The 26,354-nt window shown below is 38.8% G+C and overlaps 2 protein-coding genes across 4 annotated transcripts in view; both read right to left on the reverse strand.

The window, feature by feature from the left end:
- The window catches only part of PCSK6 (proprotein convertase subtilisin/kexin type 6), a 192,759-nt gene that overhangs the window by 93,901 nt on the left and 72,504 nt on the right, over positions 1-26,354 (reverse strand). The gene's annotated exons all lie outside the window — the stretch shown is intronic.
- Positions 742-13,772, reverse strand: LOC130707738 (testis-specific Y-encoded protein 1-like). The gene is given in 2 exon segments (XM_057544515.1): positions 742-1,627; positions 13,768-13,772. Coding segments are annotated over 2 exon segments (891 nt in total).

The following is a 26,354-nucleotide window of genomic DNA, read 5'->3' on the forward strand; positions in this document are numbered from 1 at the left end:
AAGACATGAAGAGACATTTCACTGGAGAGGATAGATGGATGGCAAATGAGCACATAAAAAGATACCCCACATCACTAGCCTTAGAGAAATGCAAATTAATGAGATATTACGATATACCTATCACAATGTCTAATACAAAAAAACAGTGACAATACCAAACATTGGCAAGTATGTAGAGAAACTGGATCATTCATACATTGTTAGATGTCAAATGGTAGAGCTTCTCTGAAAAATAATTTCCCAGTTTCTTAAAAAAATAAACATGTACTATTATACAACCCGGCAACTGCATTCCTGGATGTTTATCCCCCCAAAATGAAGACAATGCTCACACAAAAACCTATACAACAATGTTTTTAGGTGCTTTACCTGTAATATCCAAAAACTAGGAACAACCCAGATGTCCTCTAATGGGTGAATGGTTAGACAAACTGTGTCACATCCATACCATGGAATACTACTTATCAATAAACTACAGATATACACAACAACCTGGAAGAATCTTCGAAGAACCATGCTGAGTGAGAAGCACCAGTCCCAAAGGTTACATGGTATATGGTTCCTTTTTTTTTTCTCACTTGTTAGCTTATGTCTCTCTGGGCGTCATTCCTGGCACGTGGGGTCCCACTCTTTGGAACCTTCACTGGCCATCTTTCCTCGTTTCTCCCCTGGGCACGAGAACCGCATAGGTACATACATCCACCCATCTCCCGCATCTGTAGACGCCTCCTGCCTCTTGTGCTATTTGGCCAAACTCTGATGCTCCCTCAGTGCCTTCATCTCCGGGTCTGTCCCAGTGGAGCCTTCCTCCCTGGGGTAGTAGTGCAGGGGATTGGGCCACAGGTCTTCGCTGATGATCTCAGCAATCCTGTTAGACCCTGGGCAGTTGCGGTCAGACAACCAGTTGAGGAAGTTAAGGCTGGTGGTGTCCTGCCTGCGACTGGGGGCTCCCAGTTCATAATCCCAGAACCACTGGACTGGAGTGTAACGAGACGCCCTATATCCAGCGATGCTAAGGTGTTACTCCTTAATGATCGCGTTGTTCCAGAAGTAGGGGTTGTTCCAAAAAAAACACATCAACTTGCAGCGGTGCCTGGGATGGCCCAGTTCCTGCACCTCCAAATGGATCATGTAGCTAAGCATGTCTTCATCTTGGTCATTGATTATGGCCAACATCTGGGGGTGGTTCATAACGGCTCTGGCCCAGAAGCCAGGGATGCCCTGGAGGATGGCCCTTCTGCAATCCAAGTGAGGCTTCTGCCTCTGACCGATCTTGTGCTTGAGCCAAGTGTAGGCCCTGCTGGCTTGGGCATTCAGAGTGCTCAGCTCTAACTGCAGGGCCTCCAGCGCCTCCAGCGGGGGCCAGGCAGTCATGGGTCACGGCCCAGGCATTTCCAGCCCCTGCTCCTGGGGCTTCTCCTCCCGCTCCTCTGCCAGCACCTGCTCCCACTCCTCCGCCACCACCTCCACCACTTGTATGATGTCCTCCACCAGCAGCCCCAACTCCTCCCCGATCCCCGCCACCTCTCGCTCCTCCAGAGCCGTGCCTTGCTGCACAACCTCTACCCTGAAGATGGTGGCCCTCCTTGCCCGACCCACCAGGTAGCGCCCGCGGTCCCCACCGCACCTGGGGAACTGCGGGCCCCTGCTTCTGAGGACCCCCTCCCACACCTAGGATGACCCAGGGTCCCTGGGCAGCGCCGCCTTCCCCAGGCCGGCCTCACTCGCCATGTGGTCCTGGCCCTGAGCCGGGGCAGCTATGAAGGAGCCGGAGGTGGAAGCACAGCATGTGGCCCACAGAGCAGGCCCAACGACTAGAGTCACCCTGCAATGCGGACTTGGGGGGGTGGGGGGCCGACTGGGGTGGGGGTTGGGAACGCATCTCCATTTTTTTTCAAGTTTTATTGAGCTTTATTACAAATCAATTAGACAATAATAATCACAAAACTAAGGTCAGAAATTAAAGATAAAAAATTATTCTGACCACATAAAAATAAAATTTTTAACACCAATATTAAATAACAATTATTAACAAACTGGAGAAAAAAATATTTGAACATAAAAAAGTTAATAATATTTCTATTGATTTAAAAATCAATATATGCTAGACAGACATTGATTACAACCTCTAGCTAAAAGTGAGGGAGGAAGAATCTTGAACTTCATTTCTTCACATGTTTAAAAATAAAAGAAAAAGAGATTTTTCAGTCAATTCTTTTGGATTCAAAAATTTTGGATTTTTGTTTAAATTTTAATCTCTCAACTCTAATTCCTTCTCAGGAAGTATGATGGGGGAAAGTTTACATTTAACTCTCTGGCATCTATAATGCTGATATTAATGGAGCATCTTTATGTATACATTGTAATTGGCATGTTTCTATTTATCAATACCATGATTTAATCCTACCACAGAGTATTTAACAAACTCTGTTGGCCAATGTGGTTGGATACTCTGTAATAGAAAACAGAGTGATTTCTTAATCCTGGTTACTAACTGGTCCTTAGAGTTAATTCACTTTTCTGAGAGGAAGACAGTCCCAAACATTCCTGTTCCCAAATTATGGTTCCGTTTTACATCATTTTTGAAATGAGAAAATTACGGAAATGGAGGACAGAAGAGTGGTTGCCAGAGGTTAAGGAAGGGATTGGGGCAAGAGTGGTTGTGGTAATAAAGAGGCACCATGAAGGACCCTTTTGTGACCCTGTTCTGTATCTTGACTGTATCGGCATCAGTATCCTGGTTGTGATGCTGTTTCTGTAGTTCCAACAGGAGATCACCATGATGGAAAACTGGGTAAAGGATACACTGGATCTCCGTGTACTGTTTCTTACAATTGCATGTGAATCTATAATTATTTCAAATACACATTTCATTGAAAACATCAACTAGAAACCCTAGAAGGTAAATTCTTTTCAAAACGTAAAAACTGCAAAGATAGGGTGTGTCAGAGAGCTGGTCAACTGAGCTTAGGGATTCTCCCAAGACCCAAGACAAAGGGTCAAAGGGATAGAAAGTCTGAAGAGGCCAACCTCTAGTATCTGTCTAATAAGAGTTCTAGGAGGATGGAATGAGGAAAAATAAAGCAAAAGAGTCAAATAAATAACAGAAGAATTTCCTGAAGCCAAGCACAGAAGTCTTTGAATTTCAATCTCAAATCTAAACAACGGTGACCAAAGAAACTGGCCCACCTTTACAGTTCAGCTCAGATAATTGTTGGAGTATAAGGAAAAACGGTTAATAACTCACTGAGGACTAGGCAGGAAAAGGAAAACAAACTCACATCAACACACACAGGTCAAATTCCAGAACAAGGAAAGAGAAAAGAATCCTGAAAGGTTCTGGAAGAAGAAGAAAGTTATCTGAAAAGGAACAACAATTAATATTGGCACCAGATGCCTCGTCAGCAACGCTGCAGGCCAAAAAACCAGGGAACAAGGTTTTTGAAATTCTCAGTGAAAGTTATTTTGAACTTAAAATCTAAACTCAGCCTAATTTGTTGGAAGAAAATAAAGACTTCAAGAACTCAGAAAGTTTACTACCTAGATAGCCATCCATATATACATCAAGCACTCAAAAATATCTTTCGAAAGAATGAATGACTTAGTAGAGAAAAAGATCTTGTAAACTAAAAAACTTAGCATAAAAGAAAAAAGATTAAAGAAAAAAAGGTGACCAAAGAGGGACTTCCCTGGTGGCACAGTGGCTAAGAATCTGCCTGCCAATGCAGGGGACACAGGTTCCAGCCCTGGTCCAGGAAGATCCCACATGCCGTGGAGCAACTAAGCCTGTGTACCACAACTACTGAGCCCACATGCCACAACTACTGAAGCCCACACGCCTAGAGCCCATGCTCCGTGACAAGAGAAGCCACCGCAACAAGAAGCCCGCGCACTGCAACGAAGAGCAGCCCCTGCTCGCCGGAGCTAGAGAAAGCCCGCACACAGCAACAAAGACCCAATGCAGCCAAAAATAAACAAATTAAAAAAACCCAAAAAACTCTTAGATGGTATCAAAATTAAAAAAAAAAAAAAAGAAGCCAGATACATGCTGATTGCAAAACTAAGGTTAAAAATAGAGAGATGAAAAACATATGAGGAAAGTGATGATAAAAATAATTTAACAGGTGTGGTGATATTAATATCATCCAAAGAATAATTAAAGGCAAAAAGAGAATAAGACAAAGAGGGGATTTTTATATTGATTAAAGAAAGACTCATTACATCAATATGCGATGATAACTTTTGTACATCTTATAACTATGAAATGCATACACCAAAAATTGAGAGAAATCGACAAATCCACAATCGATGTGGAGACTAACATCCCTTCTCAGAAACAGACCAGGTAGACAAAACACAAGACGCCCAAACACCTGAATGAGCTTCATGCAGCCACAGGTGACAAATGCGGCCCCTACAGGCACCAGGCAGGCAGGATGAACGGCTGACGTGGACAGGTGAGGGGGATGGGTAAACCATCCTTTGAAGGTGCAGCCACTGTGCAGCCCCAGCTAAGTGTCGCCATGAAGGAATGAGGGTCCAGCAGAGCCAGAGCTTCTGATTTTTTTTCAAGAGAAACCCCAAATCCCTATTTTCTACATAAAATCTCTTGATTTGTAAATGTTTCCTCAAGTTAAAAAAAAAAAACAAAAAACTTGTGTAGGTCGTACAAAACATATCTGCAGGCCAAGGCAGCCTGTGGGCTCCTGGTGGCAACCTCTGATCTAATTTATATAGACTTTTGTACTCAATAAGCGCAGAATAAAACTACTCCTCAAATACTCATTGGAGTGTTGACAAAAACTGAACATGTACTAAACCACATAAAGAATTTTTTAACAAATTCAGAAAGGCAGAAATTATACAGAGCGCAGTCTCTGATCCCAATAAAGTTAAAAATCAGCAACAAAAGGAGCACCAAAAAAGTCTATGCAGTTGGAAAAAAACTTAAATCCCTTATAAATAACTTTTGAGTTATAGAGAAAAAAATCAAAGCCGAAATAAAAAATTATTCAGAAATGAATACCAATAAGAGCACTGTATAATCAAGCCAGAGATAGGTAATGAGAGGAAAAAAAATAAAACGTTTATTACTTATTAAAGCACATCAAAGCCTGAAAATAAAGAACAAAACATTCTATTCAAAGGAGTTAGGAAAAAAATAATAAAAATTTAAAAGCTGGAGGAATTAATAAACAAACAAAAATAGAAATTCATGAGTTAGAAAATAAAAGAACTAAATCAAAAAATAAAAATTGGTCTGAGCTGTGGGAGGGAGATGAGGTGGCTTCCAGGGGTTGAGAGGGTGGAGCTGGGACTCAGGCTGAAGCTGTGTTGGCTGGCGACCCCGTAGTTCCCGGGCTGAAATCTGAAACTGGCCCCATTCAGGGAGGGAAAGGAGAGCGCAAAGGAAGAAGCAGATTGCTCTGGACTGCCAGGAGTTGTGACGGCTCCAAAACGGCTGTGCATTCCACTGCCTCCGGCTGCTCTCCAGAGGGACAGGGCAAAAAGCCGAGTTCTTCAGGGAGGAATCAGGGGGACCAATTAAACACCTGGAAGCCAGAGGGGGCAGCAGGGGATGCTCAGTGAGGTATGGAGACTGGCAGAGGAGAAGGAAGGAGTTGGTTCAAGATGCTGGCATAGGAAGATCCTGAACTCACCTCCTCTCATGGACACACAAAAATCTACAGCAACATATGGAAATATTCCCTCTGAACAGAACCTGAGAAGTAGCTACAGCTACTCCACAACAAAGGATAAAAGGGCCACATCAAGGTGGGTAGGAGAGGCAGGGACATGGTCTCGCCAAGCCCACCCCACCCCCCACTGCCAGCATGGAGACCCAAAGTCTGGAGGGATCTCACAAATACATAACTTCCCCCTGAGGAGCCAGAGGGTTGTTGTCCCATGTCAGGTACCCCAACCTTGGGGATCTGCCCTAGAGAGACAAGCCCCCCAAACGTCTGGCTTTGAAAACCAACAGGGTTTTTATTTTTTTGGCTATGCCGCAGCATGCAGGATCTTAGTTCCTTGACCAGGGATTGAACCCGTGCCCCCTGCAGTGGAAGTGCAAAGTCCTATTTGCAAAGCAGAAATAGAGACAGAGATATAGAGAACAAACTTATGGATACCAAGGGGGAAGGGAGGGATGGGATGAATTGGGAGATTGGGAGTGACATATATACACTATTATGTATAAAATAGATAACTAATGAGAACCTACTGTATAGCACAGTGAACTCTACTCAATGCTCTGTGGTGACCTGAATGGGAAGGAAATCTAAAAAAGAGGATATATATATATATATATATATATATATATATATATATATATGTATGTATACATATAACTGATTCACTTCACTGTACAGCAGAAACTAACACAACATTGTAAAGCAACTATACCCCAATAAAAATTTTAAAATAAAAAATAATAATTAACAAAAAAGAAGGAAATGGGAAGGGGAGCAAGAAGCGTTCCCTACCATAAAGACTCCACTTAAAGGGAATAAAAACAAGTGGGTAATTAACAGTATCTTGAAAATTGATAAACAATTCCCATCCACCCACACACAACTTGCAGTCAATAAAAATGTTTCATTTAGGGGAAAGTGAAAAAAAATAATTAAGGGGGTTAGTTTTAGCCATTAAGGAGTCTGGGGGTGAGGTGATTCACTTTTGCACCTGAAAAACATTTTCAATAAAACTGAAGACTAAATATCTTTCTTTTAAAAAAAAAGAAAGAAAGAAAACCAATGGGGCTTATGTCCAGGAGACCATAGGGCTGGAGGGAATGGAGATTCTGCCCTTAAAGGGCTCCCACGCAGACTCACTTGTTCCAGTACCCAGCACAAAAGCAGAAGCTTGAAAAGAGCCTTGATCTTATGTGAAAAAGATTCATTTGAAAATCCTAAAATATCTGCCAAAGGAGCAAAAGCCTGTTGGGAGTCTCTTCAGGGAATGAGGCTGGCAGGTGCCATTTCTGCCCTCTGCCCTCTGACTCTAACCTGTTAGCACCTGTCCTCCCTGCCCCCCCTGCACTGCTGCTGTAGCCCCATCAGAGGCAGCAGGCAAGTGCCACAGCCCCCCACAGTTCCCCAAAGTCAGTGGGTGCATGCAGCCCACACATGGGATGCCCTTGTGTGCCAAGCTCTGGTGGCCAGAGAGGATTGTGTTTCTGGGGCTAACAGGTCTGAAACAATCAAAGAGGTAGTTCAAGAGACAACCAAGAATGAGGGCAACTTTAAACAATAAAGTTCATCACCTACACAGGGCCACGCTATCAAGACTGGGAGAACTGTTTCTCCTAACACAGAGACGAAAACACAGAGAGTCAAGCAAAATGAGGAAACAGAGGAATTAGCTCCAAATGAAAGAACAAGATAAAAATCCCAGAAAAAACCCTTAATGAAACAGAGATAAGTAATTTACCCAATTAAAAGTTCAAAATAGTGGTCATAAAAATGCTGAACAAACTTGGGAGAAGAATGGATGAACACAGTGAGAATTTCGACAAACAGACAGAAAATATAAGAAGGTAACAGGCAGAAGTCACAAAGCTGAAGAACACAATAACTTAACTGAAAAATACACTGGAGGAGTTCAACAGCAGACTAGATGAGGCAAAGAAAGGATCTGTGAGCAGAAGACAGGGCAGTGGAACTTACCCAAACAGAGAAGCAAAAAGAAAAAATAATTTTTTAAAAAAAGCGAAGATAGCTTAAGGGACTTATGGGACAACATCAAACACAATAACATTCGAATTATACAGAATGCAGAAAGAGAAAAGAGAGAGAAAGGGGAAGAAAATTTATTTGAAGAAATAATGTCTGTAAACTCCCTTACCCTGGGGAGGAAGCAGACATCCAGATCCAGGAATCTCAGAGAGTTCCAAAGAAGATGAACCCAAAGACACCCACACCAAGACACATTATAATTAAAATGTCAAAAGCTAAAGACAGAATCTTAAAAACAGCAAGAGAAAAACAATTTGTTATATACAAGGGAACCCCCATGAGACTATCAGCAGATTTCTCAGCAGAACCTTTGCAGGCCAGAAGGGAGTGACATGACATATTCAAAGTGCTAGAAAAAAAAAAAACTTCCAACCAAGAATACTCTACTGGGCAAAGTTATCAATCAAAATTGAAGGAGAGATAAAGAGTTCTCCAGACAAGCAAAAGCTAAAGGAGTTAATCACCACTAAACTGGTCCTACAAGAAATGTTAAAGGGAATTCTTTAAGCTGAAAAGAAATGGAACTAATTGGTAACAAGAAAATAACTGAAAGGGAAAGTCTCACTGGTAAGGTAAATAAGGTAAATATACAGGAAAGGAAGTGGGTTAATCACTTATAAAGCTAGTATAAAGATGACACGACAAAAGTAGTAAAAATAACTGTAATATTTAGTTAAGGGATAGACAAAATAACAAGATGTAAAAAGTGACATCAAAAACATAGAATGTGGTGGGGGGTAGTGAAAATGCGGTTTTAGAATGCACCCAAATTTAACTTACTATCAACATAAAATAGATTGTTGTATATATAGGCTGTTGTATGTGAGTCCCATGGTACCCACAAAGCAAAAACCTACAGTAGATACACAAAAGATAATAAGAAAGGAATCTAAGCGTAACAATACAGAAAGTCGTCAAAACACAGGGAAGAAAGCAAGATAACAAGAAAGAAACAGAAAAACTACAAAACAGTCAGAAAACAATTATCGGGCTTCCCTGGTGGCGCAGTGGTTGAGAATCTGCCTGCCAATGCAGGGCACACGGGTTCGAGCCCTGGTCTGGGAAGATCCCACATGCCACGGAGCAACTGGGCCCGTGAGCCACAATTACTGAGCCTGCGCATCTGGAGCCTGTGCTCCGCAACAAGAGAGGCCGCGATAGTGAGAGGCCCGCGCACCGCGATGAAGAGTGGCCCCCGCTCGCCGCAATTAGAGAAAGCCCTCGCACAGAAACGAAGACCGAACACAGCAAAAATAAATAAATAAATAAAATTAAAAAAAAAAAAAAAAAGAAAACAATTATCAAAATGGCAGTAAGTATTGATACATTCCTATCAATAATTACTTTAAATGTAAATGGACTAAATTCTCCAATGTTTATCCACACTTGAATGGATAAACAACAACAACAACAAGACAACTATATGCTGCCTATAAGAGACTCACTTCAGATGTAAGGACAAATACACAGACTGAAAGTGAACGGATGGAAAAAGGTGTTTCATACAAAGGGAAACCAAAAGAAAGCTGGGGTAGCTATACTGATATCAGACAAAACAGACTTTAAAACAAAGTCTGTAATAAAAGACAAAGATGGGCATTAAATAATGATAAAGGAGTCAACCCAATAATAAGATATAACATTTGTAAATATTTATGTATCCAACATAGGAACACCTAAATATATAAAGCAAATATTAACAGACCTAAAGGGAGAAATTGACAGCAATACAATAACAGTAGGGTGCTTTAATACCCCACTTACATCAATGGATAGATCATCCAGACAGAAAATTAATAAGGAAACATCAGACTTAAATGATGTTTAAAAGATGGACCTAATAAATACAGAACATTCCATCCAAAAACAGCAGAATATATAATCTTCTCAAGTGCACGTGGAGCATTCCCCAGGATAGATCATATGTTAGGCCACAAAATAAATCTAAATAAATTTAAGAAGACTGAAATCATATCAAGTAATGGTATGAAACTAGAACTCAATTACAAGAAGAAAACTGGAAAAATCACAAGTATGTAGAAATTAAACAATACGCTACTGAACAACCAATGGATCAATGAAGAAATAAAAGGAGAAATTAAAAAAATACCTTGAAACAAATGAAAATGAAAATAGAACATACCAAAATCTATGGGATGCAGCATAGACAGTTCTAAGAAAGAAGTTTATAGCAATTCAGGCCTACCTCAAGAAACAAGAAAAATTTCTAATAAGCGATCTAACTTTATAACTAAAGAAACTAAAAAAATAAGAAATGAAGCCCAAAGTTAGTAGAAGGGGAGAAATAATAAGGACCAGAGTGTAAATAAATAGAGCCTAAAAAGACAATAGAAAAGATCAATAAAACTGGTTCCTTGAAAACATAAACAAAATTGACAGACCTTTAGCTAGACTCACTAAGAAAAAAAGAGAGGGCTTAAATAAAATCATAAATGAAAGAGGAGGCATTACAACTGATATCAAATAAATACAAAAGATCATGAGACTACTACGAACAATTATACATGAACAAATTGGCCAACCGAGAAGAAATGGATAAATTCCTAGAAACATACACTCTTCTAAGACTGAATCATGAAGCAATAGAAAACTCGAATAGACCAATTACTAGTAGGGAGATTGAATCAGTAATCAAAAAACTCCCAACAAACGAAAGCCCAGAACCAGATGGCTTCACTGGTTAATTCTACCAAACATCTGAAGATTTAATACCTACTCTTCTCAAACTCTTCCAAAAAAATTAAAAAGGAGGGAATGCTTCCAAACTCATGTTATGAGGCCAGCACCACCCTAATACCAAAACCAGACAAGGCTATCAAAAAAAAGAACATTACACAGGCCAACAACCCTTATAAACATAGATGTAAAACTCCTCAACAAAATATTAGCAAATCAGATTCAGTAATACATTAAAAGGATCATACCTCATGATCAAGTGGGATTTATTCCAGGGATACAAGGATGGCTCAACATCTGCAACTCAATCAACATGATACACAACATGAATATAAAAATCGTATGACCATCTCAATGGACGCAGAAAACACATTTGACAAAATTCAACATCCATTTATGATAAAAACTCTCAACCAAGTGGATACAGAGGGAACATGCCTCAACACATAATAAAGGCCATATATGACAGGCCCACGGCTAACCACACTCAAAAGTGAAAAGCTGAAAGCTTTTCCCTTAAGATCAGGAACAAGACAAGGATGCCCACTCTGGCCATTTTTATTCAACATAGTATTGGAAGTCCTAGCCAGAGTGATTGGTAGGAAACAGAAATAAAAGGCATATAAATTTGAAAGGAAGAAGTAAAACTATCACTATTTGTGGATGATATGATTTTATATATAGAAAACCCTAAACACTCCACACACACACAAAAATTGTTAGAACTAATAAATTCAGTAAAGTTTCAGGATACAAAATTAATATACAAAAATCTGTTGCATTTTATACACTAACAACAAACTATCAGAAGAGAAATTAAGTAAGAATTAATACCATTTACAATTGCATCAAAAAGAATAACACATCTAGGAATAAATTTAACCAAGGAGGTGAAAGACCTGTACACTGAAAACTATAAGACACTGAAGAAAGAAATTGAAGATGACACAAATAAACAGAAAGATATTTCATGTTCATGGATTGGAATAATTAATATTGTAAAAATGTCCATATTACTCAAAGCAATCTACAGTTCCAATGCAATCCCTATCAAAATTCCAATGATATTTTTCACAGAACTAGAACAAATAATCCTAAAATCTGTATGAAACCATAAAAGCCAAAGCAATCATAACCAAGAAGAATAAAGCTGGAGGCATCATGCTCCCTGACTTGAAACTATATTACAAAGCTATAATAATCAATATAGTATGGTATTGCCATAAAAACAGAAACATACATCAGTGGAGCAGAATAGACAGCCCAGAAATAAATCCAATCATATATGGTTAATTAATTTACAACAAAGGAGGCAAGAATATACAATGGGGAAAGGACAATCTCTTCAATAAATGGTATTGGGAAAACTCGACAGCCATATGCAGAAGAACAAAACTGGACAAATATCTTACACCATACACAAAATTAACTCAAAATGGATTAAAAACATGAATGTAAAGACCTGAAACCATAAAACTCCAAGAAGAAAACATAGGTGGTAAGCTCCTTACCATCACTCTTTGGCAATATTTTTTTGGATGTGACTCCAAAGGCAATGGCAACAAAAGTAAAGCTTCTGCTCAGTGAAGGAAACCATCAACAAAATAAAAAGGTAACCTCCTGAATTGGATTAGATATTTGCAAATCATCCGTCTGATAAGGGGTTAATATCCTTAAGAACTCATTCAGCTCAATAACAAAAAATCCACAATCTGATTAAAAAATGGGAAGAGGATCTGAATAGATGTTTTTCCAAAAAAGACATACAGATGGCCAACAGGCACATGAAAAGATGCTCTACATCACTAATCATCAGGGAAATGCAAATCAAAACCACAGGGAGCTATTATCACCTCACACCTGTCAGAATGGCTATTATGCAAAGGACAAGAAATAACAAATGTTAGTGAGGATGTGGAGAAAAGGGATCTCTTGTGTACTGTCAGTGGGAATGTAAATTGGTGCAGCCACTATGGAAAACGGTACAGAGACTCCTCAAAAAATTAAGAATAGAACTGCCATATGATCCAGCAATCCCACTTCTGGATATTTATCTGAAGAAAATGAAAACCCTAATTCAAAAGGATACATGCACCCTCATGTTCATTGCAGCATTATTTACAGTAGGCAAGATACGGAAACAACTTAAGAGTCCATTGATGGATGAATGGATAAAGAAGATCTGAGACACATATACAATGGCATATAATCAGCCATTAAAAAGAATGAAATCTTGCCATTTGCAACAACAGGGGACCTTGAATGTAAGTGAAATGAGCCAGATAGAGAAAGAAAAATACTGTATGATTTCACTTATATGTTGAATCTAAAAACCAAAACAAAACTCTCAGATACTACAGTCCCCCCTTACCCATGCTGAATACATTCCAAGACTTGAAGTGAATGCCTGATACCATGGATAGTACTGAACCCTATATATACTATGTATTTTCCTATACATGCATACCTATACCTACGAAAAAATTTAACTTATAAATTAGGCACAGTAAGAGATTAACAACAATAAGAATAAAATAGAACAATTATAACAATATACTGTAATAAAAGTTATGTGAATGCAGTCTGTCTCTTTCTCTCTCTCTCTCAAAATATCTTATTGTACAAATTTAATGCCTTTTCCATATTAACTAAGCACTCATCATGCACTGTGGCCATAACTTTTGCAGTTTGAGGTTCAACAGCAAAACTAGCACAAATTTCTTTTCCTTCTTCACAATTTCATGGATAGAAGATTTGTTCTCACCGTAGTTCTTAGTAACCTCAGCATATGATTTTTTCGTTTCCTTATTAAATCGAGAACTTTCACCTTTTCACTTAAAGGAAGCACTTTACAGCTTCTCTTTGGCATATCCGAATTGCCAGCATCACTATTCCTTGGGCTTTGGGGCCATTAGTAAAATAAGGGTTACTTGAACACAAGCACTGTGTTACTGTGACACCCATCTGATAACTGAGATGACTACTAAGTGCCTAATGGAGGGATATACTAGACAAAGAAATGATTCATGTCCCAGGCAGGGCTGAGCGGGTTGGTGCGAGATTTCATCACGCTACTCTGATGGGCGTGCAATTTAAAATTTATGAATTCTTTATTTCTGGAATTTTCCACTTAGTATTTCAGGCCACAGTTGACTGAGGGTAACTGAAGCCACAGAAAGCGAAACCATGGTTAAGGGGGCACTACTGTACAGAGAACAGACTGGTGGTTGCCAGAGGGAAGGGGGTTTGGGGTGTGGGGGGGAAATGGGTGAAGGGGATCAAGAGGTACAAACTTCCGGATATAAAGTAAATAAGTCACGGGGATATAACGTACCGCATGGTGAATATAGTCAGTAATACTGTACTGCAAATTTGAAACTGCTACGGAAATGAATCTTAAAAGTTCTCATGACAAGAAAAAATATTTCATAACACTGTGGGGTGACAGATGGTAACTAGACTTATTGTGATCATTTCACAATGTATACAAATATCGAATCATTATGTTGTACACCTGGAACAGTATAATGTTGTATGTCAATGGTATTTAAATTTAAGAAATCTAGTTCTCTGAAAAACCTATTTTATAGGAAATAGCAAATTTTTCACTAGTCTGATCAAGGGAAAAAGGAGAGATACCATGAATAAGATTAGGAACAATTATAGCTATAAACATGGAGAATATATTTTTTAATTATGAAAATATGATATAAAATTCGTATGTCATATATTTGAAAATCTGGAGAAATTGATGATTTTCTAGGAAAGTTTAACTACTAAAATTCCCTCAAGGAGAAATGTAAAGGCTGAACAGACCTAGCTCTTTAAAGAGTCACCATGACTGGTCAGACTGATTAATAAGTTCTACCAACACTTCAAAAAACAGGCAATGTCCACAGTATATAAACTGTTTCAGAACACAATAAATGCTAGAAAGCTTCCTAACTCATTCTACAAAACCAGCTTGATTCTGATACCCAGACTCGTGAGGGACATCACAAAAAAAGAGCAACTGTAGCTCAATCTATCTTATAAATAAAGATGGAAAATCCATGCATAAAATATTAACAATTGAATGCAGTACTGTATTAAAAGAACAATACTCATAATCAAATACAACTCATTCCAAGAATGGAAGGGTGAAATTTCCAATGTTAGGAAATCTATTACTGCAATTTACTACATTAAACAGATTAAATAGTAAAGTTGAAAAACAATAAAATCACCTCAATAAATGCTTTTTTTAAAAGCATGTAATAAAATTCAACATCCATTCCTGATCAAAACTCTTAGAAATCTAGGAATATAAAAATTTCCTTAATTTAATAAAGAGTAACTGCAGGAAACCTACAGAAGACACCTACAAATGGTATAACACAGGATCATTCCTGTATACATCAGAAACAAAACAACAACACCTATAGACAACCACTATTAATTATTCATCAGGAGTTCCTATACACTGAAATAAGACATGAAAAAGAAATGACAGTAATTAATATTAAAGGGATAAAAGCCACCATTTACAGACAGCTTTTATTTACACCTGTCTAGAAAAGCCAAGAGAATAAAAAATAATAGCACCAATAGAGTTTATTAAGGTGGCTAGGTACAAAAAACCTACACACAAAAATCAATAGTTTTTCTATATCCATTTCAATAATAATTAGCAATATAATTTTTAAAAAATCAACCTAGATATAAACCTAACAAGAAATGCATAAGATCAATATGAAGACAGTGATAAAACTATTTTAAATGATGTCAAAGAAGACCTGAATAAATAAAAACATACCATGTTCCTGGGTGGGAAGACTCAATACTGTAAAGATGTCAATTCTCCCCCAATTAATCTATAATTTCCATGTAATCCCAATCAAAATCCCAACAGGATTTTTTATGGAACTTGATAAGTAGATTCTCAAGTTCACCTGAAAGAGAAAATGTGCAAGAATAGCCAAGAAATTTTTGAAAAGAACCTTAAGAGAAAATTTATCCTATCAGTTATCAAAAATATCTTCTTAAATCATGATAATTTAAAATGAAGTATTATTTAGGGATTAAAAGACTAACGAAACATAATGGAGGATCCAGTACACATAGGGGAATTTAGTATATGATAAGGGTGGCATGCAGAGATCACTAAATATTAATTCTGGAGAAAAATACAGTTAGATTTCCCCTTCACAACATTCATAGAAATAAATTCTACATGGATTAAAAAGCTTAACAGAAAAGGCAAAACCATGACGGTTTCAAGATGAACTATTCTTCTAAAGCTAAGTTTTTAGATGAAATATAAAACAGATTTATTATCTTGGGCTTTTCTAAGCAAGATCCAAAACCCAAGAGTCATAAAGGAAGATTAACAAATGTGACAACATAAAAATTTTAAACAGATTTTTATTGAAATATTACGTATAGAAAAAAGGTCAAAAATCATCAATGTACAGCTCTACAACTTTTTAAAAATTAAAATTTCTCTGAAATGAAAGTTTGGGACTTCCAGTTAAACATGTAGGAGTGATCCACTCTCCTCTCTGAAAACAATAAGATGACACATGCCTCTGTGATTCCCAAGGGTATATAATTTCTCCACAAAGTAGTGATGCACCTCAGGTCCATATGACCGGGGCATGGGTGGCTAGGGGAGTTTGTTTCTTTGCCACACTGTATTGCATTTATAGCAAAAATGAAAAGCCACCTAAATGCCCATTATTTTAGAAACAGTGATGTCTGACCAGGAATCACACAAACACATCATCTTTCCAAGAACAGGCAGTTTCTGTGGCATGATTTGTTGGAGGAGAAAAAGTAAGTGACAGTCAGATATGCCCCTGTCCCTGCTGTGTCCGCATATAATGAATTAATGCTAATTCACTGGTGAGGGGAGGGGATCTCTCAGAGATACTGGACCGGCAGAAGAGAAGGATCTGGGTTCACAGTGCCTACAGCCTAGCTCACTCCCCCTTCTCTTCCTTCCCATATTTTAGCATCTTACTGGCTTAGAAAGAAAGACCCCAATCCTCTCCAGCCAGTCACTAATCATAACCAGAAAGTGACTAGCATGACACCTCTGCAACAATGCTGCAAAAAATAAGGAAAAAGGGGGCATAACATGTGCACGAAAATGATGAAAACTAAAAACAAACATTTCTCCATAATACCCAAAATTTAAAGAAAAAATGACTTCTCTATGAAGCAAGAGCTCAAAGAGATACAAGGATTCCATGAAGAAATAACAAGACAAAAGCAAGAGGCCCCAAGTGTGTTCATCCTCAGGAAAGAAACAGATGGAAAAAATTAAAGACTTTTAGAAATGAAAGCTATATTAGACTTTTCTCTAGGGAGAAAAAGGCACTGGGGAAACTGTCAGAGACATGGAGGACAAGCCTGAGAAAAGCTGAGGAAAAATAAAATAGAAAAGAAATGTTAAATATGTTTAGAAAGAGATATAGAATTCAGGAAATCGAGATCCAATTTATGTATAAGTGGTACACAGGAAGCATAGAACTGAACATATGTAGCTAAAAATATTCAAAAATCGTGACAAGAAAATTTGCCTAAAATTTTTAAATACCCAGATCTTTTTAAGGATACTGAATCCCAAGAACAGCTGCTATAGAATAACCCTCAGCCAGAGGTGGCCCAGCAAAGCTACTAGACTTCAAGGATAAAGGAAGAATCCTATCCAAGCCAAAAAGTCGTCACCTACAAGGGGAAGAAGTTGGGCTGGCTTCAAACTCTTCCAAGCAACGATGAATGCAGAAGACAAACAGGTGATGTTTACCAAGTTCTGTAAGGCTGTAATATATAAAAGATATAATTCAGGTGTAAAGGCAACCTTCAGAACTTCTCAAACATGAAAGAAAACAGCACCTGTTGGCCTTTCTTGAAAAAGTTACTTGGTGGCAAAGTCCAGTGAATTAAGAAATGAATCAAAATAAATGGCTCAGGAATGGAAAAGCTGTGCTGAAAATGATGGTGGTGACCAAGACTAAAAAACTGTGAGAATCATAGTGACAGACAGTTAATACTGAACCCCAACAATGTAAAAACAACATCAAAGAAAATAAACAAAAACCCTAGGGGCTTCCCTGGTGGTCCAGTGGTAAAGAATCTGCCTTCCAATGCAGGGGATTGGGATTGACATGTATAAACTAATATGTATAAAATAGGTAACTAATGAGAACCTGCTGTATAGCACAGGGAGCTCCACTTCGCTGTACAGTCGTAACTAACACAACATTGTAAAACAACTATACCCCAATAAAAAAAAAAGAGGAAAGAAAAAAAAATGCAGGGGATGCGGGTTTGATCCCTGGTCAGTGAACTAAGATCCCATACGCCGTGGGGCAACTAAGCCCGCGAGCCACAAGTACTGAGCTCCCATGCCTCAACGTGAGAGCCCACGTGCCGCAAACTACAGAGCCCACACGCTCTGGAGCCTGCACGCTACAACTAGAGAAGAGAAAACTTACACACCACAACTAGAGAGAAGCCTGAGTGCCGGAACCAGAGAGAAGGCTGAGCACCACAATGAAGAGACCGCATGCCGCAACTAAGACCCGACACAGCCAAAAATAATAAAAGAAAATAAATTTAAAAAAACAACAACCTAATATTGAGGTGTGGGGTGAAGAAGTGAGAACAAACTGAAGTAAATGCTAATTACTCGATATGGGAAATATGTAAAAACAACAAAAAAATGTAACCCTGGCCTCTTAAGACTGTCACAATCTTGAGGCTTTGTTTTTTTCAATAAAAGAGGGATATTTGAGAAAATATCTCATTATAAGGAAGTATTTATGTGAAGTTCAGCAATTCCTTCCCTTTAAACTTGTTTCTTTTTCTTCTGTTAAATTCACATAAACCAAATAAATTAAGCATAAAGTTAAACAGTAAACAAACAAAATTAAACATAGAATTAAATCTGAAGTTCAGCAATATTCAGTTTGACTTACTTTCTCTTGTGTTAAGTTTGCATAAAATTAAACTTAGTATATTTTACTGAAAACAAGTACAGATCTTCCTCGACTTATGATAGGGTTACATCCTGGTAAATGAATCATAAGTTGAAAATATTAGCCCAGCCTACCTTAAACACGCTCAGAACACTTACATTAGCCTACAGTTGGGCAAAATCATCTACAACAAAGCCTATTTTATAATAATATGTTGAATAGCTCATGTAATTTATTGACTACTATACTGAAAGTGAAAACAGAATGTTGTATCAGTTGTTTGCCCTTGTGATTGTGTGGCTGACAGGCAGCTGGGGCTGCCACTGCCAAGCATCATGAGAGAGTATTGTACTGCATATTGCTAGCTCAAGAAAGCAGCAAAATTCAAAATTCAAAGTAGGGTTTCTACTGAATGTGTATCACTTTCACACCATAGTAAAGTTGAAAAATCATAAGTCAAACCATCATATATCAGGAACCATCTGTATAGTATGATCAAATGTTAAAGAAATAATATTGTCCATCCATCTATCCATCCACCCATCCATCCACACTTCATATATACGGTTTAAAGATTTTTGTTAAAGAGTAGAAACTAAGAGCTGGGGCCTGAAGTCAGCTTGGTTTGATCTTTGGCAAGTTACATAAACTTTCTGGCCCTTATCTGTGAAATGGGGATAAAAGTAGCATCAATGACATAGCGTTTTGTAAAGATTACATAAGACAATACATATAGAGACCTTAGATCAGTGCTTGTGATCTAGCAAGAGCTCAGTAAGTACTGGTTATTCCTGTTTTCACCAGGATCCAGATGATATTTTACCTTCCTTGTGCTCTTCTGCATTTTGATACAGCATTACATATATTTTGGAGTTATCTTGACCTATTAGTAATGTTCTAGCAAGCATATTATTTTAAAGATATAATTTGGACAGTTCTACTACTTTCATTCGATTTATTTTTATGTGATAAAACATGTAAGAAACATGCAATTCTACAAAGAAATCTGGTAGAAAAAATTACTCCATTTTTATAAATATATAGTCAAACTTTTAGGAGCCCATCTGTGGTGATTTTAAACCATAACCACAAGTCTTTGACACTTTTCCATTCAAAAGGTGCAGCTTAATTTCTCTCCCCTTGAGTGTATGTAGAATTCATTTCTAAAGAATAGAGTATGACCTAAGTGACAGTATGTTACTTCTAAGACTAAGTCATAAAAAAAACATTGCTGCTTCCTCCTGGTTCTCTCTTTGAATCACCTGCAATAAGGGAAGCTGGCTACATGCCATGGGGACACTCTAAGAACCCCATGGAGAGATACACATGTTGAGGAAACGAGGCCTCCTGCCAACAGCTAACAAGGAACTGAGGACTTTAGCCAACAACAAAGAAGTGACCCATCTTGGAAGTGGATACTCCAGTCCCAGCCAAGCCTTCAGACTAGTCACAGCCAACCTCATGAGTGACGCTCAGCCAGAATCACTCATTTAAGCCACCATCTGTGCTAGATAACAAATGTTTGTTCGAGTAACTGTCACGCAGCAATAGATAACTAATACATCATCTATTTGGTAAAGAAATAGAAACCATGTTTTAGTGTCAATAATGGTAGAGTAGCTTCTATCACACTAACTCTTCTAAAAGTAATAATTATAAACCCTGGACTAAATACTTATTTAAGAAAACACCACCTTTTTAAGGGCATTGGAAAGCAACCATAAGAAGGCAGAGGCAGGCAATTCAGTTCTTAAAAGAGCAACAATACTGGGTATGATGCAAGTTTATACTTTTCCTCTGAGGGAACTCCCCATTTCTCCTGATGCAGAGAAGCTAGAACTCCATCAGGAAAATGCAATCTTATTCTCCTGGGGAGTCATGGGATGGAGTCTGGGATTGTTAGAGCGGCTGGAAATTGAGAGAAATCCTAGAAAGGAGAGAGCTACGGAAGAGGACATACATAAACTTCCCTCAAACACTCGGCTAACCGCTGGACTAAACATGTTTGGGCAACTCTCTAAGAAGTCCAGGAGGAAAGGAATAGCTGGAGGCTGAATGACTGAGTGAGCAGATGTTCCAGCTGCTGCCCACTGCAGGGGAGTCAATTTGGAGTTTGAGTCTTGCCAAGTTAGAGGTGTTGGCTAAACACTTCAGTCTTTCCGCTGAAATACCAAAAGGGTCACACTACCTAAGAGTAAAGATTATGTGCTTGGGCTAAAGGATTTTCTCTAAGGCTAAGGACAAATCAGAAAGGGATCAATCCTAAAAAAATGAAAAATCAAGCCTCCATAAGTTCAAACTGAACTGACAGCAAGAACTAAACTCAACAGTATTCAAGGATAACAGGATCAAGAGTCCCTACAATGTAGCATAACAATGTCCGGTGTACAATAAAAAAATTACTAGACATGCACAAATGTGCACATTGTAAAAAGAAATATCAGTGATTGAAAACATACCCACATTCCCAATTTATCCCTCCCCGCACCTTTGGTATCCATAAGTTTGTTTTCTATGTCTGTGAGTATATTTCCGTTTTGCAAATAAGTTCATTTGTATCATTTCTTTTTAATATTCCACATATAAGTGATATCATATGATATTTGTCTTTGACTTCAAATTGGGAATTTGGGATTAACAGAAACACACTATATATAAAATAGATAAACAACAAAGACCTACTGTATAGGACAGGGAACTATATTCAATATTTTGTAATAACATATAATGGAAAAGAATCTGAAAAAGATGTATATGTATATGTGCGTGTATAAATCCACACACATATGAATCACTTTGCTGTACACCTGAAAACTGTAAATCAACAATACTTCAATTTTTAAAAAAAGAAACAGGGCGGAGTCAAGATGGCGTACTAGAAGGACATGGAATTCATGGCTCCGCAAAACTAGGGCACCTACCAGGCACCCATGGGGGACCACGGACACCTAACGGGACTGGAGGAACCCCCAGCGACCGGGTAGGACATGGGACGTGAGCGAAAGGAAGGGGGAGGAGAAATGGAGGCAGGACGGGACTGGCGCCCCTGAGGGGTGGCTGGGGGAGGAGAAGAGATCCCACACCCGAAGGGGGAAATTGGGGAACCACTGGGAGGGCAGAGAAACAAAAGAGAGCGTGGCCAGGTTTCCCCTGCCCACTTGGGCTCCCAGGAGCCTTTTGAGATCCTGGGCCTGATCCTCTGCCCACCGAGGCCCCCTCCAGCCACGTGGGTCCTGAGGGAGTGGGAGGGAGGGAAGGGGGAGAAAAGTAAAGGCTGGACCTCCGGGACCAGCACCCCTGAGTGGCGGCTGTGGGAGGGGAGGAGTTCCTACACCCAGCGGGACCCACCCATGGTTAGGGGTCCAGCGGCGAGGGGGCAGACCCTGGGGTAGATGCTGGGCATGAAGGAACAGAAGGGAACGCAGCCAATGCTTTCCCTGTCCACTTAGGCACCAGGAAGCCTGCTGGGCTCCCGGGCCTAATCCTCTGCGCTCAGAGCCTCCCTCCTGCCACGCAAAGCCCAAGCCCCGTCCCTACACCCCCACCCAGGGCCCTACATCTACACTTGGAGACCCCCTCTGAGACCCCCTCCAAAGCGCTGGGCCTAAACTCCACCCACGCATCCTCACTCAGGGCCCTACCTCCAAACTCTGGAACCCCACACTCCAGAGGCCCTCCTTTCGATGTGCTGCCTCTCCCCTTTCACTCAGATCCTAAGCAGAGGCGCCGCCCCATGCTCAATCGTCACCCCTCCCACGCACCTAGGTCCTGCCCCACCCTAAACCCCACCCCTGCCTAAGTTCCACCCCATCCTGCCTAAACACCCCCATAGCCAAGGCTTTTTTTTTTTCTTTTCTTTTTTCCTCTTTTACATTGGGATTCTGTTTTACCTTGTTGATTCACTGTTGTTGATTCTTTTATATTTTTATTTTTCCTAATAAATCTTCTATTTTTCTAATTTTATTTTACTCTTTTTTATAACATTAACATTTAAAAAAAATTATTAGCACCTTTAATTATTATTTACTTATTTATTTATTTTTTTGGCTGTGTTGGGTCTTCGTTTCTGTGCGAGGGCTTCCTCTAGTTGCGGCAAGCGGGGGCCACTCTTCATTGCGGTGCGTGGGCCTCTCACTGTCGTGGCCTCTCTTGTTGCGGAGCACAGGCTCCAGACGCGCAGGCTCAGTAGTTGTGGCTCACAGGCCTACCTGCTCTGCGGCATGTGGGATCTTCCCAGACCAGGGCTCGAACCCATGTCCCCTGCATTAGCAGGCAGATTCTCAACCACTGCGCCACCAGGGAAGCCCCTTATTTTACTCTTTATACTTTGTTAGTGATCTCTCCTTTTGGCTTTTTGCCCCCACCCACCCTTTTTTTTTTCTTTTTTCTGCTGTGGTTTTATTATACTTTGTTGCAGCTGTTTCAATTATAGTTTTATTTTTCCTAATATATTTTTTATCCTTCTAATTTTATTTTGTTTTTTATTTTTGATATTGTACTTCTCCTTTCTTTCTTTCATTTTTTTTTTTTTTTTTTTTATAACGTGCCACAAAGCTTGCCAGATCTTGGTTCCCAGGCTGGAAGTCGGGCCCAAACTCCTGTAGTGGGAGATCTGAGTCAAAACCACTGGACTAACAGAGAACCTCAGACCTCAGGGAATATCAATTGGAGTGAGGCCTCCTGAAGGTCCTCATCTCAGCACCAAGACCCAGCTCTATCTAACTGCCAGCAAACCCCAGTGCTGGATGTCTCAGGCCAAACGACCAGTAAGACAGGAATACAGCACCACCCACCAAAAAAAAAAAAAAAAAAAAAAAAAAAGAAGTGACACAAAAATATGCTACAAATGAAGGAGCAAGGTAAAAACCTACAAGACCAAATAAATGAAGACGAAATAGGCAACCTACCTGAAAAAGAATTCAGAGTAATGATAGTAAAGATGATCCAAAATCTCGGAAACAGAATGGAGAAAATACAAGAAACATTTAACAAGGATCTAGAAGAACTAAAGAGCAAACAAACAGTGATGAACAACACAATTACTGAAATTAAAAATACTCTAGAAAGAAACAGTAACAGAATAACTGAGGCAGAAGAATGGAAAAGTGAGCTGGAAGATAAAATGCTGGAAATAACTGCCGGGGAGCAGAATAAAGAAAAAAGAATGAAAAGAATTGAGGACAGTCTCAGAGACCTCTGGAACAATATTAAATGCACCAACATTTGAATTATAGGGGTACCAGAAGAAGAAGAGAAAAAGAAAGGGGCTGAGAAAATATTTGAAGAGATTATAGTCGAAAACTTCCCTAACATGGGAAAGGAAATAGTCAATCAAGTCCAAGAAGCACAGAGAGTACCATACAGGGTAAACCCAAAGAGAAACACGCCAAGACACATATTACTCAAACTATCAAAAATTAAATACAAAGAAAAAATATTAAAAGCAGCAAGGGAAAAACAACAAATAACATACAAGGGAATCCCCATAAGGTTAACAGCTGATCTTTCAGCAGAAACTATGCAAGCCAGAAGGGAGTGGCAGGACATGTTTAAAGTGATGAAAGGGAAAAATCAACAACCAAGATTACTCTACCCAGCAAGGATCTGATTCACATTCGATGGAGAAATTAAAACCTTTACATACATGCAAAAGTTAAGAGAATTCAGCACTACCAAACCAGCTTTACAACAAATGCTAAAGGAACTTCTCTAGGAAGGAAACACAAAAGAAGGAAAAGACCTACAAAAACAAACCCAAAACAATTAAGAACATGGTAATAGGAACACACATATCAATAATTACCTTAAATGTAAATGGATTAAATGCTCCAACCAAAAGACATACACTGGCTGAATGAATACAAAAACAAGACCCGTACATATGTTGTCTACAAGAGACCCACTTCAGACCTAGGGACACATACAGACTGAAAGTGAGGGGATGGAAAAAGATATTCCATGCAAATGGAAATCAAAAGAAAGCTGGAGTAGCAATTCTCATATCAGACAAGACAGACTTTAAAATAAAGACTATTACAATAGACAAAGAAGGACACTACAAAATGATCAAGGGATCAAACCAAGAAGAAGATATAACAATTGTAAATATTTATGCATCCAACATAGGAGCATCTCAATACATAAGGCAAATACTAACAGCCATAAAAGGGGAAGTCAACAGTAACACAATCATAGTAGGGGACTTTAACACCCCACTTTCACCCATGGACAGATCAACCAAAATGAAAATAAAAAAGGAAACAAGCTTTAAATGATACATTAAACAAGATGGACTTAAATAATATTTATAGGACATTCCATCCAAAAACAACAGAATGCACTTTCTTCTCAAGTGCTCATGGAACATTCTCCAGGATAGATCATATTTTGGGTCACAAATCAAGCCTTGGTAAATTTAAGAAAATTGAAATCGTATCAAGTATCTTTTCCAACCACAGTGCTATGACACTAGATATCAATTACAGGAAAATATCTGTAAAAAATACAAACACATGGAGGCTAAACAATACACTATTGAATAACCAAGAGATCACTGAAGAAATCAAAGAGGAAATCAAAAAATACCTAGAAACAAATGACAATAAAAACACGACAACCCACAACCTATGGGATGCAGCAAAAGCAGTTCTAAGAGGGAAGTTTATAGCAATACATTCCTACCTCAAGAAACAAGAAAAATCTCAAATAAACAACCTAACCTTACACCTAAAGCAATTAGAGAAAGAAGAACAAAAAAACCCCCAAAGTTAGCAGAAGGAAAGACATAATAAAGATCAGATCAGAAATAAATGAAAAAGAAATGAAGGAAACAATAGCAAACATCAATAAAACTAAAAGCTGGTTCTTTGAGAAGATAAACAAAATTGATAAACCATTAGCCAGACTCACCAAAAAAAAAGGGAGAAGACTCAAATCAAAACAATTAGAAATGAAAAAGGAGAAGTAACAAATGACACTGCAGAAATACAAAGGATCATGAGAGATTACTACAAGCAACTATATCCCAATAAAATGAACAACCTGGAAGAAATGGACAAATTCTTAGAAAAGCAGAACCTTCCAGAGTGAACCAGGAAGAAATAGAAAATATAAACAGACCAATCGCAAGCTCTGAAATTGAAATTGTGATTAAAAATCTTCCAACAAACAAAAGCCCAGGACCAGATAGCTTCACAGGCAAATTCTATCAAACATTTAGAGAAGAGCAAATACCTATCCTTCTCAAACTCTTCCAAAATATAGCAGAGGGAGGAACACTCCCAAACTCATCCTACGAGGCCACCCTCACCCTGATACCCAAACCAGACAAAGATGTCACATAGAAAGAAAACTACAGGCCAGTATCACTGAGGAACACAGATGCAAAAATCCTCAACAAAATACTAGCAAACAGAATCCAACAGCACATTAAAAGGATCATACACCATGTTCAAGTGGGGTTTATCTCAGGAATGCAAGGATTCTTCAATATACACAAATCAATCAATGTGATACACCATATTAACAAATTGAAGGAGAAAAACCATATGATCATCTCAACAGATGCAGAAAAAGCTTTTGATAAAATTCAACACCCATTTATGATAAAAACTCTTCAGAAAGTAGGCATAGAGGGAACCTACCTCAACATAATAAAGGCCATATATAACAAACCCACAGCCAACATCGTTCTCAATGGTGAAAAACTGAAACCATTTCCTCTAAGATCAGGAATAAGACAAGGTTGCCTGCTCTCACCACTATTATTCAACACAGTTTTGGAAGTTTTAGCCACAGCAATCAGAGAAGTAAAAGAAATAAAAGGAATCCAAATCAGAAAAGAAGAAGTAAAACTGTCACTGTCTGCACATGACATGATACTATACATAGAGAATCCTAAAGATGCTACCAGAAAACTACTAGAGCTAATCAATGAATTTGGTAAAGTAGCAGGATT

The sequence above is a fragment of the Balaenoptera acutorostrata genome, chromosome 3 (assembly GCF_949987535.1).
Source record: "Balaenoptera acutorostrata chromosome 3, mBalAcu1.1, whole genome shotgun sequence".
In the NCBI taxonomy this organism is placed as follows: Eukaryota; Metazoa; Chordata; class Mammalia; order Artiodactyla; family Balaenopteridae; genus Balaenoptera; species Balaenoptera acutorostrata.